Source organism: Athene cunicularia, assembly GCF_003259725.1.
Source record: "Athene cunicularia isolate RWA chromosome 7 unlocalized genomic scaffold, athCun1 chr7_part2, whole genome shotgun sequence".
Taxonomy (NCBI): domain Eukaryota; kingdom Metazoa; phylum Chordata; class Aves; order Strigiformes; family Strigidae; genus Athene; species Athene cunicularia.
Window position 1 is genome coordinate 158,740 of NW_020799108.1, and position 20,899 is coordinate 179,638.

Genomic DNA, 20,899 nt, shown 5'->3' on the forward strand with positions numbered 1-20,899 from the left:
AAAAAATCTTAAAAATCTACCCGCGGCCGCTAAAGTGCTTTGGAACTCAATACAAAATTTATGGGTGTTTAAATAAATGAATCAAGAAGAACTGACGATCTGCATGCAAGTACATTCTTGCGGGCCTGTGTCTGAATTACTCACTTGGTACTTGCCCAAGCAGTACTGCCATTGAAGTTAACTTTGAAATACCTTCATTTCAGTTAAATGACATCTATAATTGTGCATTCTCATGGATTTCTGTGGCAGGTTGAGGACTGCCCTCGAGATTTGACAGTAAATTGCATTTCAAATATAACTTGTCTAACAGACACCAAAATATTTTCACTTTCCTTGAAAACAAATAATAAGGAAATTATCTGTATCCTATTGCTTGTATGTATACAATACTATATACTATAAGAAATGTAGTTTACTAGTACTTCTTTATACTATAGGAAATGTAGCATATTTCTCATACCAAGTCAATAACGCAGCAGCTGTAGAGTTAAGGCGGAAGGATGATAATGGAAGATTTTTCAAAAGACCTATTTAAATGTCTGATGTGCTAGTGATGGATGTTGTTGCTTTTGGTTTTGATTCAGCATCTCTGAACAATTTGGTATCAAAACCAACTCACCAACTTCCTGGTCTCACAATTGCCTGCCATCCCCTAGCAACACGCATTTTTTTCTTGTGCTCTAAATGCTGCTTGCATTTATGTTGCAAAACTGAAGATGAGTAAAAATAGCATTTACCAAAAAACCCCCAATTCAAGCTACATCATTGATTGTGTGGAAGTTACCACTAGACCAGCTTGTACTCTCAGAGGTCTTTTCCTTTACTCAGTTGCTGAGAAATACTGAAAACATCCATCAGCACAACTGTATTCCCCAATCATAAGTACACATATTTCCCAGAAAAAAAAAAAAAAGGTTAAAAAAAATAGAACATTTATCTCATTTAGGGGAAAATCCAAAGTATCCTGAAGCAACAGCACTGGGCCTGACCTGTTCTTTTATATTTGGAGACTAAATTCCCTGAGAGAAAAGGAGGAAATTTAACTAAAATTTTACAGACTTGACACAACCTTTAACTTTGGCACAACTGGACACAGACAAATTCCATTCACCTACCAACTGTATGAGTAATCATTTAGTCTCTGATTATGTGAGAAAACTAGATGTCTGGCATCAAAAGAATGGTCTTACTTCTTTAGCAATATATCTTGTTCGTAAGCTTTGTGAAAGTATTAGGTACAGATAAAGCTACTCCTCCCAGGCTTATTAAAAAACAAACAAAACCAGCAGCTGTCTTTTTGGGAATTTTCCATTCTAGTGGATTTAAGGGGCTAATTTCAGTCCTACGTAAATACAGAGAACTTCCACTGATTTGAATTTATTAGTCATATAAAAACAAACCTAGGGCTTGCTTCACAAATTAATTTTCTCTTCGGCAAATGATACTGTCATTCGTCAGCAAAATCCTAAACATCTTAAGGTGACAGAAGGGGAGATTTTATTTCTCTCGTTTGCAATTTTACAAAACCTCATTACATAACCCTCATATTTTAGGATACTTCTGGATTATCTTTCTTCCTAATAGAAAACTTTAAAGCAGATGAGTGACACTGGTATCTCAGTCTCAACTCTCTTTTTTGCCAGCTACTTGGTTTTTGTCTCATTTTCTCCCCTTCTCCATTTCCTTACCTGAAGACTCAAGAACTGTTGTAATAATACGTTGTAAAGACAATGATGAATAAAGAAAGATGCGATACATAATAGTTCTGGTAGAGCCACTTCTCTGGTATTATGTCCTCTATAGAAATATACATACATATATTTGCTAGTAAGTTTTGTTGTTTCATATTCATCTTGTTATCATTCCATTATCATTCTATCCCAAAACATCTTTGGATATTCAATGGGCACATCATTAGCAGAACAAAGAAGAAAAAAAGATGCCCTATTTCACAATATAACAGGGTTGCTGAAAGATTCAATGTATATAAATGGATTATTTAAATGATCACATGTATCTAGCTAAAATAAAAACAACAGTACCTAAGAGCATCCCTGGCTCTACTCCCACTGTCCAGCAACATTAGTAGAGTCATTCTTGCTTGGCCCAATGCCTACCTTTATCTCTTCTCAAAGAAAAACATTGTATAATATAAGGATGCTAATGAAAAAAATATGCAATGAAATTCCAGTTTTTACAACTAGAATAAGTAAAAGCAATAGTGGTATAGTGTTTTAATGATATAGGACACATGAATAGGCGTGGCCAGCAGGGACAGGGAAGGGATCTCACCCCTGTGCTCTGCACTGGTGAGGCCACCACTCGATTCCTGTGTTCAGTTTTGGGCCCCTCACTACATAAAGGACATTGAATGACTCGAGTGTGTCCAGAGAAGGGCAACGGAGCTGGGGCAGGGTCTGGAGCACAGGTCTGCTGGGGAGCGGCTGAGGGAACTGGGGGGGTTTAGTCTGGAGGAGGCTGAGGGGAGACCTCATCGCCCTCTACAGCTCCCTGACAGGAGGGTGCAGAGAGCTGGGGATGAGTCTCTTTAACCAAGTAACGAGAGACAGGACAAGAGAGAATGGCCTCAAGTTGCAGCAGTGAAGATTTAGACTGGATATTAGGAATCATTTATTTCCAGAAGGGGTTGTTGGGCGTTGGAATGGGCTGCCCAGGGAGGTGGTGGAGTCCCCATCCCTGGAGGTGTTCAGGAGTTGGGTCGACATAGTGCTGCGGGATCTGGTGTAGTTGGGAACTGTCAGTGCCAGATTTACAGTTGGAGTGATTGATCTTCAAGGTCCTTTCCAACCTAGATGATTCTGTGATTCTGTGAATGCTCAGGCACAGAGCAGAGCACTCAAACAGAGTCTTATTTCATCTTACAATATATTTTTGATGCAGAGCTTCTGCTGAAATTACTGTAGGAGAAAAAGCTTAAAATTTCTTCAAAACAAAATCCTGCTTGCTTGTATTTCTGATTGATATAACTGAAGAAAGAAAAGATTGACCTTTTTTCAATTTGAACAGGAATCACAACAGCTCATCAACGTAATTGTGTCAGCTGCAGAGCTTATTTTTCAGTTAATGGCACCTATAATCAGTTTTCAGTAGAGGTGCAGAATTTGATATATGCTAATTAGCATTATCATAGACAGACTGAAGAAACTCCTGAAGACTTCCAGGAGCTCTCAGGAGTTTATCAACACCAAAACATGCAGAATGACTGCTCTTCCGTTCAGGTTGTAAGACACACGTGAAAAGATGAGGCTTGAATATCCACTTTTGAAAAGCATGAATAGTAACAGTGTCAGGGAAGAAAATATTTAAATATCCAACCTATTATAATGATTTCCTGTTAATAGACTTTGATTTGCTAATTATCCTTTTGGATAATCTTTCATCCTAAAATCATAAACCAAACAGCAACTTTCTGAAATAGCTGCTGAAGTAACCCACCAGAAAATGCCCAGAGGCTATTTAGTACCGAATCCAATAGATGTGTTATGTGCCACTGACAGTGTATTTTACATATCAATAATATAATGTTCACATAAATACATGCATGGTACTTGCAACAGTGTATCGATAAATTTATGAGATTTATTAATTCTATTTTATATTATTAACTGTAAAAGCACTGTGGTCAAGCAGTAAATTCTATAGTGTGCCTTTACCTCTGTTTTGGGGACAACAGGGCAGTATAGAGTGATCTTCAGATGGCTGTAAAACACTGAATGAAAACAGAACAAAAATTACCATCCTCAGAGGGTTTAATGAAAAAATGTCCTTGAAATGACTCTACTTAATCTCATTGAATTTACTACTCAGCTGATCATAAACTAATGCCTTTATCTAACAGAAATACGCCTGTGCTTAGCAGGCACTATCTGAATACACATAAACACAGATGCATGGTTATTTTATAGCATATAACTTCAGCAGAATTCTTTACGTAAGCATAAATGTGAAGAAATGATGAGGCTCATGAGTAGCTTTTGATGGAGGCTAGACATAACGACAAGCATCTTTGAGGGGCATAAGACAGAACCTCTAAATATGGCTCACTGACATTGGGGGACTGTAAGCCAAACACATCTTTGTCATGTTCCTTTCCTACAGCCTCTCTCTCTCCCTGCCCCAACCTCAATATTCAACATATTTTGATGTCTCGATGACCTCAGTACATAACAAAGAAATAAAAGATTGAAGGATAAATGCCCTAGAAACACTCTAAACTTAGAGGTTCTTATAACGGTATCTGTATGTCAAACAACCTAGAATTCCTCAGAACAGTTCAGCTGTGGAGGCTGCATGTCTCTATCTTCTAGCTATTTCTGAAGGATTATATGAAAAAAAAGTTTATTGGAGCTATGTAAACAAGCCATTCATTTAAAATGAGTGGAAAACAAGGTGATAAATGGAAATAAATGTTAAGGTGAAAAAGGATTCTGTTAAGAGAACTGGTACCATTTTTAGGATTACTTCAAGTTGCACATGGAAAAGATTAGAATTTAAGCACTGGCAGAAAGATTTTTAAAATAAGCAATGAAAGCAACATGACGAAGGGAGTATCCTGATGGTGGACTTGTGAAATAGGAACTGAGTCCTCCCATGGGACATTACACCTCATTGGTAGTTGATGAATAAGCAGTACTGGTAATTGGGACACTGGAGAAATCCAACCCATTGTAATCTTCCTGAGTAAATGTGATTCAACACACTCCACTTTAGGAGTAAAAGGAAAAAAAAAAGACACAGTTTTGTTGTCAAAGCACCCATAGAAAGCCCTCAATGAACTAAAACCCACAAAGACCTCAAGGTCAAAGTCTGATAAAGCTTGGAGTTGCCAGTCCTGTCTAATGAGCCAATTAATTACCATATGTCTACATGACATCAAGTGGCATTTATTAGGCCCATCAACATGTCTAGGCTGTTTTCAAAATGTGAGCTAGCCCGTTCGGTGTCAGACACTGTACAGCATTCTAGCATGACAAGGTTCCTCAGAACAACCTCCAGCTGGTTTTAGTTACACAGCTGGAATGACTGGAATAACTCTTACAGGGCCCACTTAGGATCGAGCATCTGGCAAACAACTTCCCGGTCGCATCCCTTTCCTACCATCCTCACTGTACAGAGCAGATCCGCGCAGGACTGCTCATACGCTGGAGTATCATCACCATCACCCTGTGATTTGCTTGTTGTTCTGTAGCCATGCTTCAGGATAGCTCAAAGCAGTAGTAAGAAGGGTCAGGATTTGAAACAGGGTCTAGCATTTGGCCTACTTAGGTGCATAGTGTTACCTATTCCTGTACCAGCTGAACAAAAGGAATTTTGATAGAGCATGCAAAGGGTTTATCTGTACCCAAGTCCCAAGTAGCAGAGCGTTCTGCTCTTATTTGAGCAAGGACTGAACTTGAAATGCCCATACCTATCATTTCATAAACAGCTCTCACTGGCACAAAGGAAATACAGCATATACTGAATGGATCAAAAACAGAAAAAAAAAAAAAAAGACCTTACTTTTATGATCTGAAACTTTGTTTTGACTATTTTGAGTAGTTTAAAACAGTTGCATTTACTTCCTGATTTTTATATCAAAGCAAAATGCAAAGAAGGTGATACCGCATCATCTGTCTGCTTAATTTTGAACTATTTATTTTGATTTTGAAGTGTGATCAAAGAATTCCTCTTTGCTTGATAAGTAAGCAGTGACATTTTAATCCAGTTATTATCATATGCATTCCTAAAGGACTCATCACTGTAAGCATCTAGACTGCGCTAACCTTGGATGACAGACACTGTCTTCTATTGCATTCTCAGAGCTATATTTAAAACATACTCTAAATTTTCTAAACTGTGTTATGTACTGGTTGTTACTCCTGTCCTTTTCTAAAGCAATGCCATACATATATGCCATACACATATGCATACTCCTTTGCAAAACCATCCTGAAAATCCTGAGCTTCCACAGGGAGGGAAGGGAATCTTTGCCCCTGTATTGGGTTTGCATGACAAGGTTTTGTTAGCAGGGGGCTAGAGTGGTGGCTTTTATGAGAAGCTGTCAGAAGTTTCCCCTGTGTCTGATGAAGCCAACGTCAGCTAGGCTCCAAGATGAACCTGCCACCAGCCAAGGCCGAGCCCATCAGCAACAGTGGTAGCGCCTCTGTGGTAACATATTTAACAAGAGGGGGGGGAAAAAGCTGAGCAACAGCAATTGCAGCTGGAGGGAGGAGTGAGAATATGTGAGAGAAGCAATTCTGCAGACACCAAGGTCAGTGAAGAAGCAGGGGAGGAGGTGCTGGGGCAGAGGTTCCCCTGCAGGCTGTGGTGCAGCCCATGGTGAGGCAGCTGTGCCCCGCACCCCTGGAGGTTAACGGTGGAGCAGAGACCCACCTGCAGCCCGTGGGGGACCCCACACCAGAGCAGGTGGGTGCCTGAAGGATGCTGTGACCCCACGGGAGGCCCGTGCTGGAGCAGGCCCCTGGCAGGACCTGTGGCCCCATGGAGAGAGGAGCCCACGCTGGAGCAGGTTTGCTGTCAGGACTTGTGACCCCCCCCCCAGGGGACCCACCCTGGAGCAGCCTGTGCCTGAAGGGCTGCACCCCGCGGGAGGGACCCACGCTGGACCAGTTTGTGAAGGAAGGAGCCTTCTGTTTGCTGACGCCTGTGGGAAGGACTCACGTTGGAGTGGCTTGTGGAGGACTGTCTCCCGTGGGAGGGACCCCACACAGGAGCAGGGAAACGGTGTGAGGAGTCCTCCCCTGAGGAGGAAGGAGCAGCAGAAACACTGTGTGATGACCTGACCACAACCCCCATTCCTTGTCCCCCTGTGTCACTGGCAGAGAGGAGGTAGAGAAATCAGGAGTGAAGTTGAGCTCAAGAAGAAGGGAGGAGTGGGGGGAAGGTGTTTTAAGATTTGGTTTTATTCCTTGTTATGCTACTCTGACTTGACTGATAACAAATCAACTTTTCTCCAAGTTGAGTCTTTTTTGCCCATGATGGTGACTAGTGAGTGATCTCTTGACCCATGAGCCTTTCATTATATTTTTCTCTCCCCTGCCTAGCTGAGGAGGGGGAGTGATAAAGCAGCTTTGGTGGGCATCTTGACATCCAGCCAGTCAACTCACCACAGCTCCACATGAAAGAGCATCTCCCAGTGCTGTTAACACTGCTGCTCTGTAAACATGTCTCAAAGCAGCTACAAAAAAACTTGCAGTGTCACAGTAGTGATTTTCTAGTGTATGAAAATGTTCTGTATCCATTACTAGACTTTTCCTGGGTGCTTAGAGAAATTGTGCGGGAGACAGGTTACGAAAGGGTCTCCTATGGACACTTCCAATCAGCAAATACTCATCAGGACAAGCTGACATGATCCAACAAGAGGTAGGGGAACAACCACCTTATCGTACATCATCTGTGGCATTTTCTTCCTGTTTGCAGAAATAGTGAACAGGAACTTACAAGTACCAATAAACAAGTATTTTCTAAATGGTGAGGAGTTGTGCGCTTGGAAAATAAGATCACATAGTAGTCTAATAATGTTAGGATGCGAAATGTGCGCAATCCAACCCATCGATACTCACTTACCTAAGGTTGCAGTCAACTCAGCATTATGGTACTATGGCTTTATCATTAGATGTTTGCCAATGATCAATTTACAAAAGTAATTTCTGAGTCACAATGTATCATTAACATCAGCAGGGAAGACCACTCTCTCACAACTTGGACATCGTCACGCTTAGACCGACTTCCAGAATCACCCTTTTTTGTCTTAGGTCACTTTTGTCTGCAGGAGCCTACATTCTTCTGGAAACTTCCCAAAAAACTTAGATTAATGTAACTTTTGTAGCTCTATCAGCAGCTACACTTCTAAAGTAGAAAGAAACAGCTGTAGAGAGACCACTACCTCATAAGTTTTGAAAAATAAGTACTGGATGAATTTGGGGTTTGCTTTTGATAGATTCATCACACAAGCTGAGCTAACAGTGAAATCATTTTTCCAGTTACTACTACAACAGTGACTTCTGCCAAGTAAGTGTTTTGGATCTCAAGCCACGTCTGACCCATAGAGGACATGGCTCTGTAGCAAACTTAACTTGACATTTAAGTCCAATATATAGCAACTGGTCAGTCTGGAGAGCTCCAGATCATTCAAAATGACAGCACATCTAAAAGGCTTCTAGTCATGTCTGTTGTGTCCTTTTATTAGCAGACCTACATAAAAGAACAATAAATTCAGCTTATCAGTTTACTACAATACTCCTTACCTATTGCACTAATACCAGTGGAAGTACAGCGGATAACAAAGGAACACAAGAAATTAAAACTGTCTTCTCTGTTTAGCTGCTTATTCTTCTCTTCCATACTCAAGAAAAGGACATCAGGAATTACTTATTTCTTGATGAACATTTCTCAGGAACTTAGGAAATTCTCCAATGTTAAACAGCTTCACAAACAGTGGAATTTAATTCTCTCCCTTGATTCCATGTAGCCCCTACCTTATGTCCTTCTAATGCAATTTTTTTCAGACCTGCACCACACAAATACCCTCTCAAATCCCCTGTCCTGAAGACCAACATAGTGCCTGGCCAGTCAGCAGGCCAAGCAAAACAGAGCTCACATGGTAGCATCTCTCAGGATGGACCTTAATGCTTCCCCTCTACCCAGGTGCCAATTCTCATCAAATTTATAGAAGCGTCATTAAAACCTCTTCATCTCGATGATATATTTTTTTTTAATTTTATTTTACATTAGGCAATACAGTAAAAATTGTGAAGACAGGGCCAGAGAATAACAGAGATAAAGACAGATGATGTGACCGTTTTATCCTGGAAATCAGGATAAAAAAAAAATGACCACAAATACACATGTGAACTGAAAATCTTAGTATTAGGAATCTTTTAAGGAAAACTAAAATATACCTACTCAGTTAATACATAGCAATAATCCATTTCTCAGATGATGAAAGCTGTGTTAAAATATTCAGAAAAAAATGGTATCAGCTAATTTGCTCCAAAGCAAAAAAAAAAATCCACCACTGATTCCCAGAAGCAACATAGTAATTGCTCTAGTTGCAGTAAGCATTATGTTAAAGAGCTAAACATATATTAAAGAACAGATGAACTATTGCCTCTGTAAGGGAAAGCTTAGCTGAACTAGGAAAAAAATATGTTTGGTCTCGCGTCCATAGGCTGGTAAAAACCCCAGTCTCCCAGCCCTTCCCCACCTCTGCAACCAGCATTCCCTGTGTATACAGAGAATTTGCCATTCCAGGTTCAGGTTTTTGTCCTCCCTAACGCCCCATCCGCAGTCTCCTGCAGAGCAGTAACAGGCTCTGAGGAGCCTCTCCTCCACTGAGAATCCCACTGTTCTCCTAATGGGAAGGAAGTGTTTAACTAAATCACCACTGTGATTTACTTGTAATGTAGAAGCCCTTGCAGTGGTATAATCCAACAGACACAGATGGTAATCTGTCTAATTTGTGAGGAGTAATTAATAGCGTAAAGCACCACACTGTCAAAACAGGGCAATATAAAAATATCATGAGCGGGTTTCCCTTGTCATTAGTTAAATTATTTTATAACAAACTGAATGTAGAGGTGTGAATGATTTTAGGTACATTTCACAGAAAAGAATAAAATTAAGTCAGCGACAGATCTCACAGTCTGGCAAAGAAACCACAAGACAGATCCAGACTTACAGAAAAGGTGATGGAATCTGTAAAAGATGCTGAAACTTCAGTTATTTGGCCCTCGGTCTTTGGCGTAGGCAGGGGAGGGCATTATACAATTACATTATAACAGACTGCATTCTTAACATGATAAATCCTCTACAGTTTTAACTGGTATCTTAAGCAGTTGTCTGAGTTCTTACAGTTCTTACTGGAGCAGTAAGCTGTTTTAACCAAAGCTGCTTCTGAGATTTTAGGGAGTGAAACATCAAATATTTTAAATTTCTTTCCATTGACATTCTATTTAGATCAGTAGTCATTTGCTGCTGTTTTATAGTAACGTGGGGAGACCTCATCACTCCTACAGCTCCCTGAAAGGACATTGCAGAGGGGTTGGTGCTGGTCTCTTCTCACGGGTGATTAGTGACAGAACAAGAGGGAACGGCTTTAAACTGCAACAGGGGAGGTTCAGACTGGACATGAGGAGAAAATGTTTCCCAGAAAGAGTGGTCAGAGAGTGGAACAGGCTGCCCAGGGAGGGGGGGGAGTCACCATCTCTGGATGTGTTTAAGGGTCGTTTGGATGAGATGCTGGGGGATGTGGTGTACGGAAGAACTTTGTAGAGTTGGGCTGATGGTTGGACTCGATGATCCCAAGGGGCTTTTCCAACCTGAATGATTCTGTGATTTACCTGAAAATGCTACTTGGCTTCATGTTATCTCTCTCAAACCTAAAATGTGATTTGTTAGGTGAAGCAAACCAAAATTTGGGATGCATCATCATTGCTGAGGACCAGACAAAGACAGTTTTGGTGCTGCTGTGAAAAGATCAGGATGAAAAGTAGCTACTGATAGGGAATTATTTTCTTGTGTGTGTGTATAGAAAACTGTGTCATTCACCTTACAGCATCTGAGTCAATTTCAGCTCTGGTGAAGATGATAATAAATCCAAGGCAGAAGCAAATTTATCGGAAGCAGTCTATTAGACCAACAGTTGGGTAACCCACAGCAGGTGCTTTCTCCTGGATAACAAGTACAGCATTTCACTGCCAATGAGTACAGGAAATTCTCCTGTTTCATTCAGTAACACAACACTGACAGAGCAGAAAGAGACTCAAGCAACTCCACTGCAATTAGTGTTACTGATCTTCCTCAGATTACCAACACGGGAAAAAAAAAAAAAAAAAAAAAAGTGATGTTGAGGCACTAATGAGCTGTGGAAGTCAGGAAATATCCATGCCATGAGGCTTCACTACATTTCTGTAGGTATGTTTTCCTGTTTTAGCAATACTATCTTACTCAGAAAAGAAAAAAAAAAAATCTTACAAAGGTTTACATGAAATACTTCAGCTAAATACATCTCAGACTTGTCCCTCCACCCACATCCATCCATTATTATTGTTGTATGAACAACATCCATACTTTGTAAGAGCAAATTCACAGGTTTAAAAAAAAAATTAAAATCAACTTTAGCATTCGGGGACACCAGATGTTTCACAGATGTGAAAAAGCACTTTGATAATACCAAAACGAAGAGAGCACAGTAAATAGTTTAGAAAACACAAGTCATGGATCACTGTCATGCAACCAGATTCTCTCGTACAAACACCAAAAAAAGAAGAAAATAACGAATGTATAGAACAAAAAGTTTTCATTGACCTGATTTGTCAGAGATGTTGGCTGTGACTGGCGTGGTGGAGCAGCTTGTGTTAGCCTTTGCGCTGTCCTTGGAAGAACCAACTTTTGGTTTATTTTTCGTTGCCTCTAGTGCTTTGACCTTCTTGGCATGTTTACTTCCTTTGTAGTGGGCCTCGGCCTGGCTCTACAAAGGAGAACAAATCAGGCTCACTTTTTTCTGAACTTCTATATAACACAATGGATGACAAGGCAGAAAAGTGACACTTTCAATAGTAGGCACCATATTATTCCACCTAGAAAATTTTAGTAGGTTTGTACTAACAGTTTCCCTAGATGTAAGTTCTTATATATTCAAATGGTAGGATTTTAATGAATGGCACATGTTTTCAGTAACTCAGAAAATGAGGCTTCAAGATTACATAAAACTGTCACTCCTAATGGAATTCTTCACTTCCATGGTGCTTAAAGATTTAAAGCACTATGCAAAAGAAAACACACCCAATTCAGAAAGATGATACTCAATTTTCATGTAATGTTCCCTAGTCTTTATTGCTTGTAGTTAGAAAGATGTACCACGCTGTAACATGACTAAATAATCCATTTTCCCTTCTGTTTGATCTAGTACAAAAGTCATCCAGTATTTTCATCATTACACTAACAGCAATTGAAACAGGCATTAATGACATTATGACTTCACTATCAGATCAAGCCAGGAAGGGTTAAAATGAATAAACACCATACCTATAAACTTCAGTAGACCTAAGTAAACCACAGAAAACTAAACACTTATCAGACTTGATTGTTTTGTAAATTGCCTTGAATATTTTTTCCCAAGACTAAGAAAACTGAAGCCTGAAGGACAGGAAGGAGAGAAGTTTTGGGGGTTTTGTTGGGGATTTTTTTGTGGGTTTTTTTGGCTAAAGTGCTTTATATATAAAGTACTCTTCTTGGTCTGCCCTAACAAAACAGTAGAAATATATGCTGAGATGTAATGTTTATTTCACCTTTGTCTTAAAACTATCCTCAGAAACTAGGTCAATGTTTTTGAAGTTGCACAGCTAAAGCTAGACATGTAAGCAAGTGCCCATTTTTTTCAATGATTTTGAGTCCCCATTATTGTTCCTGACTCGGCAAGCTGCCTTGACAAATCAGGCCACTTTTTTAGGTGCAAAACTAAGGAACTACATGCTTAATACAAACTACAAAGCTTAGAAATTTCAGCTAAAAAACATAAAAGTTTTTCTTGACTTCTTAAGAAATTAATTTACCAAAAACGGGTAAGAAACATAATTTTACACAAAATGCAGTCTGTCATAACGGCATACTATCCAGCAACAGCTTTGCATTATTAGTATTTCTAAACATAATCTAAAAAAAAAAAAATAAAATTCAGTCATACTACTAGGTGCCTCTATTGAAGGTTACATATTAACTAAAAAAGTTAATATAGTAGTTTATTTCAAACTGAAACACTCAGAGAAAGCATGCTTCATGTAACCAGATGACACCTTGACACCTGGCATATAAAAAGCATCAGTGCAAGTAAACTTCTACCATGTCCATGCAAAAACACGTTCTCTCTCTTCAACTGATCAGGACTAATTTATTTAATTGTTAAATGAAGCGAGCCATGAAACAAGTCACATGCTTTTTATCAAAAGCAACTATAACATCTAAGACATTTGAATTCCATAAGGAGTGTTGCCATAACAAGGAAAATTGTTTTAAGATCAGCAGAAATAGGCATTACAATACAGTCACCTTGGGACAGCATGTAATAACATTTTTATCATATGACAGAGTGTAAGCGAACAGAAGAAACAGTTGAACCAGACAAGAGAATAGACAGTGTATTGGAGTCCTCACAAAAATTACATGCATCATTCAAACTGATGGAGAACTGCTGCTAAAATAGAGGAGTGAAGTTCATACACACCAAGGCTTCTTAAGGTGATTATACACCCTGTGAAACACAGTGGTTTCCACCTTGAATTGATAGTGTACGTGACACTGCAGGCTGCTAGATAAGTTTTAATTCCTTTGAAATTGAGATTTTTTTTAAAAAAAACCCAACTTTATTATAAAACCAGTAAAAAGTCTACTCATCAATTGCTATTAAACTACTTTTTGATTTTAAAACCTCTGAAATATTAACACGTGTACCAACACAATTTAGGGATTATAAAGAAACCACTAAACAGCTATACCACTGCTACTACGTGCACTACTTAAAGGGACACTTGTCAACTTCCAGGTTGGGCCTCTTCAGTTCTGAACGTGGGTAGAGGAGCACAGATCTGTTTGTGCCCTGTTATGTTGATGGGCCTTACACAGCCACAGGAGTCTCACCCTGTCTCTCTCTGCCGTTGCTGGGTTTGTGTATTTCTCTTATAGCTTTGCTGTTGATACATGATGCACTAGAAGGAGAGTTTGCCATCCACAAAATTAAATAAACTACTCACACATTACATTGTACAAAAAGTGAAGCTAAAAAACGAGGTGTGTGTATATATATACCCTTTCCATTCCAAACCTTTTAACTTTAAATAATAGCAAGTACCAGATTTGCCACTCAAGCATTCTCAAGCTGATGACGTCCCTTTAAATATTTGAACTCTGTGGTCTGAGCATATGTGTGCTGTTGATAGGATCATAAGCTGCCTGAGGCCAAAGCTATAACATAAGAGACATAAGTGCACTCAAGAGAAAGACTTAGTAAGTCAGTTCCTTGATAATAAGCCTTTCTGCTGATATTTGCAATAATAATGCCTGCAATATCAGTAATAACCTACTACAGTCTTTGATTCCTTTCATTCAATCCTCATCTAGTGTACATTAGACCTGTAGAGAACAAACAAGCCCGGGCAGAATTAAAATTAAGATTTCCATAAACACAAGCAAAGTCTCATGGAAACATGGTGTTAAGTTTTATAATTATTATACTATTTTTATTATGAAAATTCATGGTTGTGCATTGTAAGGCCAGAAAGTATTGCTATGACCATCTAAAGCAGAGCTTCTGAAAACACCAGCCTCTTGCAAAATTGTTTGAACTAGTCCATATTCCTCTGGGGAAAAAAATTGTCCAGCCTTAATTTTGAAGTAGCTAGGGATGGAAAAATCTACCTTTGGTAAACTGTTTCAGTGCCTCACTTTGTCAGTTAAGAACATTACATTTATTTCTACAATGAATTTGCCTGGTTTCCACTTCCAGTGTCTGTATTTTGTTAAACTTTGGGGTTTTAGGCTCTTTCAACTCATCTCTGTTCTGAACGGAAGCACAGATACTCTTTCCAAACGTGAAGTTAGAGAAGCATTCCCCGAGAAACTGAAGCAGGGTTTCCTAGCCCCAGAAGCACTATTTTCTAACCGTTTCAGATACACCTGAAGTTCAGAGTTTGCTTATTATCCATTATGGGATAAATTGATTCTGTTGCCTTTTGGTGCGTGAAAGGCAGTATCAGCATGGAACTGTGTTCTGTGGAGCCATCTTACAAAAACCACGGGGAGTTTTCTGGAGACATAGTAAGCAAAAGAAAAAAAGAATGGCTATGGGAATCTGAAATTGGAACACAAATTCTGATTATTATTGGTACCAATTACTCTGATTGTTAATGTCCTGCTCACTACTAACGCTAGTTTTATAAAATATTCACACAAGTACCACATCAAAGGCAAACATATTTGCTCCAAGTCCCATTTTAAACTTGTTTTGGCACAAATACAGCAATACGATACAGGTTACAAGCTCTGTAACATACGTCATTGAAATAAGCCATGACATACAAAATTTGCATTTTTAGTTAAGACATGAAGCTGAACATTTATTTTCATTTGCTCTGATAATCCAAAGGAAATGCCGTACACACAAGGTTTAAAAGTCAAATGTATAAAAGAAAGGTATTTTACCAGTTTGAATATAAACCCCAATAAAATATGAAATTAGGAGTAAATATCTTAGGGATGAAATATTTTAAATGGATACTGAATGTACTTTTTTGATCATCATTAACTAAACTGACTAATGCAAATTCCATATCATGAAAAAAATATTTGAAAAAATAAAAAAAGTTAGGAAAAGCCAAAATTAAGATAGGTAACCTTAAGGAAACTCTTTGTACTCATGTACTGTGGTGCTTTTTAACTGCATAATAATTTATTCCAGTGTATAGGGCTATGTATTTACTGTAGGGGTGAATCAATTCTACAGTAAAATAATTCAACATTTTTGGCACATTTTTTCTTTCAAAAAGATTAAGTTAAATTTATTGCTTATGTAATAAAAATTAAATTTCACCATTGAACTACTATTATAATTTTTAAATGAAGTGCTTAATAGGTCAAGGAGGCCACTTTTTGAAAAAGTACAGTAAGAAAATATTTCACATGAAAGAACTCCCTACCTAAAAGGAAAAGCTAATTTCTACTTGGTTCTAAAACTGATTGTTGTCTACTAGCTTCACATATACACATTACAACATTTTAAAATGCAATCTCCCTCCTTATTAGAAAGTACAGAAAGTCATCAGGTTCTGCCTAGTAAGATTTAATGAACAGGAAAAGCTTTAAGCTGCAATAAATGTGACATTAAATACCAGAATACAAAAATACGTTTGTAATGACAGGCCAAATTCCCCAACAGTGTTTGTGCATTTGCCTGGCATTACTTTTTGACCAACAGGATGCATATTTTAAGACACTAAATATATGGTCTAAATCTTTAGAAGATCGTGGCTTAGTGAAAAGCTGTATTTTTAATTCAGTAGCAAATAACTAAGGATATCATTGTCAAACAAATAAATATGCCATTTTCTCCTGTTCTTCAAATTTCTGCACCTTAAAATGGTGGAAGGATGCTTGTCTTCTCTGAGCAATCTAGATTTTTAGGTCTGTTCAGAGTCTTTAAGTAGTAATGAAAGAAACCAATCAAGTAAATATTTCTTTTTTTTTTTAAGAAAGCCTTCTATGGTATAAAGATTAATGACTTAGTTCTAAGAAAGGACAAGTTTTTCTCTCTAAAAATGTATTTCATTGAGACACACAAATGATCCAAATGTTACATTTCATTTAAAATCTAAAGTAATTGCTACTTTCACCTCCAAATTACAAAGTTTGAAATTTAAGCATCCGGATCTTAAACTGTGAGACTGCACATAACACGTTAACCTTATATACTACACTGCATCTAATAAAACATCAGCAATGCAAATCTTCATCTTCTGCACGTAAACATGCCTTCTAAAATAAATGTGAATATTATTAGCATATTATAGTGCTTAAAATAACCTCGGTAGCTTTACTTTGCATAAACTTAACTATGTGTATATATACAGATATGTATATATAGAAAGATACAGATAACCAGGCAACTTTACAGATCATACAGATTCACTGATAGTGGTATTACCTTTAAGAAAACTGAAATTCAGGTAAGACTGCAGTACAAAAGATTACTGGAAATTATCCCCATCAGGAGCAATGACTGGCAGTATATTTGGAATCATCGCTATTCATTTTGACAGTTCACAAGTGACTGAGTTTTAGAATCTATTTGGTGTGTGAATGAGTAATTAACTGAATTTATTACTACATAAAGAGACGAAATATTAACCTACCAGATCACTTCAGTGACAACCTGGTGCAAGGTTTGACTAAGTCTAATGGTTCAGGGTGTATGTGTGAGATCAAGACTTTTCTCAGGTTTCTTCATGATCAGCTGAAGTAGCCCTTCCTCGATGGAAATTAGACCACTGGACTGCCAGCACTTAAGCTGAATGCCTGAATCTGTTAACACAATATCCAGTCTGACAATTAATATATAAAATTACATATATGTAGAGCGGCATAACATTAGGAAGGAGAAATACAGAAATAAAGGGAGACTGAAGTATCTACATGGGAAGTCCAGGTTCATGCCTTAAGCTCTGCAATACCAGGTGAGTGCCATAACTAAATGGTACTGAACATGGTGGCTTGTAGCTCCTATTTCTTCTCCCTTCCTACTACATCTTGTTAAAGCAGGAATTCTGCCCTGCATGATAAGTCTTCTCCACAGCAATTTTATCACAAATGCTGTACTAATTTGGTGTCAATACAGTGGTAATCTCCGACGAAAAATATCTTGTTAAAAATACCACAAAAGCTTCTGCCAGTAACAGTTCAACCACACAGACAATTTGCAATTGGAAGACTTAACAGATATGTAATAATCTTGAAAACATGTAGTCTGCTCTGGAGTATTTATAAAGATAAATTCTTCCTGCATACCATAAAAAGTTTTACATAATTTTAAGCTAAAAATAATTTAATGTCCTAAATACAGCCATAACGTACGCTGTAGAAAGACCACCTCTCAACGCCTGTGTACCTGTCCACTTCTATACATCAAGCCAATTCTAATTCCGGGGGACATATCATTAATACAGAATTTCCTTATTTTATAATTATTTCAGAATACTTACAAAGTCTTCATAATATTCAGGTCTTTATCTGAAATTATCACCAGCTTGAATTACTTAAGCTTATTTTGAAATCAACAGAACTCGTGTCTGAAAGATGTAAATAAGGCCTAAGTAGTGCTCAAAGATAAGTAATGGTATTCCTGTAAAAGCAGGGATTCTAAGCTGGGCCATGACTTCTCGAATTCCTGGTAACTACAGAATTCCACCATAACTACATAGTCTCAAGTACAAAAATCATCATTGTTTTTGCAGGTGCGGAAGTAGCTAGACTAACCATAACTGCCATTCCATTAGGCAGTAAGGAGAAGGGGTTTAACGAAGCACGTGCACCACCCCTGTGAGGGCTCTCCTGGCATGGCTGCAACGGGAGTGGTCCTATTAGAGGAGGCATCTATCTAACCGCAAGATTGGAGGAGCACAGAGGTGTTTATACCCATAACATACTGTCATTTTAATTCACAGCATGCACTAAACTATACAGCTCCCTTCTTTCAAATAGTAAGAGGCCTACCACATGTCTGATCACATAGTCCACCTGTTAGAACCATATTGTAAGAGTGTGCATCTTTATGTGAGGAGCACATAAATTAAGAAGAATTTAGACTAGAATAATAACTTTAATAAAAAAAAATACATGAAGTGATCAATTAGGAAGTGGTGTTGAAAAACTGAGTTCTATCTCATTTGATATTAGTCAGATGTAATTGAAGGAATCTGCAAAAATGAAGTGTTCATACATCTGTTATATCAAAGCTATGCATTATTTTTTCAGTTCTGCTCTTAACAAATTTCTAAAACCTAATTGCTCCAAACAGTAAGGTAGATTACTATTGAAAAGGACACAGAAAAATCAAAAAGCTGTGAACATCAGCCATGTCAGAAGTAGTCAACTCATATTTTAAATATCTCAAACTTAGTTAAAAGCTCTGTTAAATAGCTGTTATCTGAAAAGAACTTTCATTATGTTATAACCCTGTACTGTATAATCGTGCAATATTTCTGTCATGTTGGAGCTAACAACTTTCATCATTTTGTCAGTTCTGTCTACAAAACAGAAAATTACCTTCACAAGTTCCTGAGAATTATGCTTTTAATTACCTCCTATCCACTTCACTACCCTCCATACCCAAAGAATCAATATATATAGTCTTATTTATAGAAAAAACGTAAAACATTTGACAAAAGATGACAGTTCTGTAGATTTTGACTTGATGCTATTGATTATTCTGTGCGTTAATCTTTTTGACAGCACGAGTGATTCATTCAAATTTGCAAAGTTAACATTCGGTAATACTTGTCTAAACTTCAAAACTTTGCCTTCCTGGTTTTTTAAAAAGATGATCACTATCATCACATCATTTTTATTAGCTATAAATGCAATAAACAGTAAGATGACCTTCAGCATCTCTTAATGCCAAACCGTTACATCTGATTTTTCTGATCAGCCTACAAGGTGTTTTTCTTGATTTCTGAGTCTTCACAGGTGACAACAAAAGTAGTACCAACTTACAGTCATTACTGACAGAGCAACATGCTGCAGAAACACAAGTTTATTTAAATATCAAATAACATCCTATCAACAAGATGGTAACCTAACAGGCTGTATTGCAGCCAAAGACCTTCCTACGGGAAACAGAAAGTGCACAGAGGGAAGCAGGTATTTCTTTTAGATGTGACCAACAGATGATAAACTCTGTTTAAAAAAAACCCACCACAAAACAAACAAACAAACAAACCAAATAAAACCCACAAACACGTGGACTGCTGGCTGCACTGCTGACATAATGTGAGTTTGGAGTACAGAGAGGTCCGGCTGCCGAGGAAAGGGACTGGATTAGCACTGACATTACTGTATAGTGCTCAAGCTCCAAACTCTGGGCTATCAGTACAAATAAAGAGGGAGAAGAGCAGACAGAAGTTATTTGCACATAAGGTGATGATTCATAGATATGGAGAAAAAAGCGATTCTGCAGAAGCCAAACAGGCATCCTTGCAACTGCAACTCACTTTTCTCTTATGGCTGCAAGCTACAGTGTCAGACGCCATAACAGAATATAACAGACATCTCAGAGACAGTCTGGCCAAAGCTCCACAGCTGCTGGAGGGACTTATTGCCACACAGCAGCTGCAGGAGATGCTGTAGATTCATCTGGTGGCCAGAAGGAATGGGAAAAAATGAGCCAAGGGTAGGCAGAGAAGGAATCTACATGGGATAGAAAACAGTCATTTTTCCCCTTGACCTGTTGCTACTGGACCCTCTTACGGGTATCATAAGGATTCAGCAAAGTCACTCAAGATGCTTTTTGTTTCTGCTAGAATGTCTGTAATATAAATAATTAATATCAACAAGTCAGACCTATGTAATTAATATGAAAACTTATTTAGCAAAGCTTATCTATAGTCCACATAGATATAACCATGGATTTGGAAGGAATCCCAGAATTCTTAAAAGGAAAAAAAAAATTTTTTTTCAAAGGCTAAGACGGATTTTTCTCAGCATGTCTTGCTTCCTCTTGGTGGAATACAGTTACGTCTCTTGCTCTGGTAGCCTTTAAGCAAGTATAAAATCTGACTCACTATCACAATCTGTTCCATGAAGAGGATTCTTCCTCTTCTGCTGCCTGGTCTCTGGTGGTAGTAAACATAACTGAGATATTTCTCATTTTTTTTGAGCTGGATTATAACACAAGACCATAGCTTGAACTTTACTGGCACACTAGTCACTGCTGCACTGGAACACATACAGTTTCATCATCATATAGAAATTAAAAGATAAAATGGTGTTAAGATAAAATGATAAAAGTTATTTTGATGCAAAGATAGAAACATCTGTGTTCATTCTAATATACTGGAGCAAATCCAACTGTAACTATTAATGAATGGTGCGTTTTTTTAAAAAAAAACACCACAGTTTAAAGAAAATATAAATTCTTCTGTATAACAGAATAAAGTTTAAATAGGCCGCATTAACTATCTCATTGACTATTCTGACTAATCAGTCTCATCAACTGCCAATCTTCATAATGCTATCCTCCCTAAATAGACTATTTCCAACTTAATTCAACAGCAGTTGACTCCTGATATCTACCATCATTAAAAACTAGTTTAAGAAAAAGCCATTTCTCTACTCC

At 38.0% G+C, this 20,899-nt stretch overlaps 1 protein-coding gene across 9 annotated transcripts in view; it reads right to left on the reverse strand.

Moving 5' to 3' along the window:
- Positions 1-20,899, reverse strand: part of ZNF385B (zinc finger protein 385B) — a 176,968-nt gene that overhangs the window by 15,461 nt on the left and 140,608 nt on the right. For all 9 annotated transcript variants that reach the window (XM_026853316.1, XM_026853315.1, XM_026853317.1 and 6 more), the window contains one exon: positions 11,329-11,491. In XM_026853316.1, the coding sequence (XP_026709117.1) occupies positions 11,329-11,491 (163 nt within the window). The remainder of the gene's footprint in view (positions 1-11,328; positions 11,492-20,899) is intronic.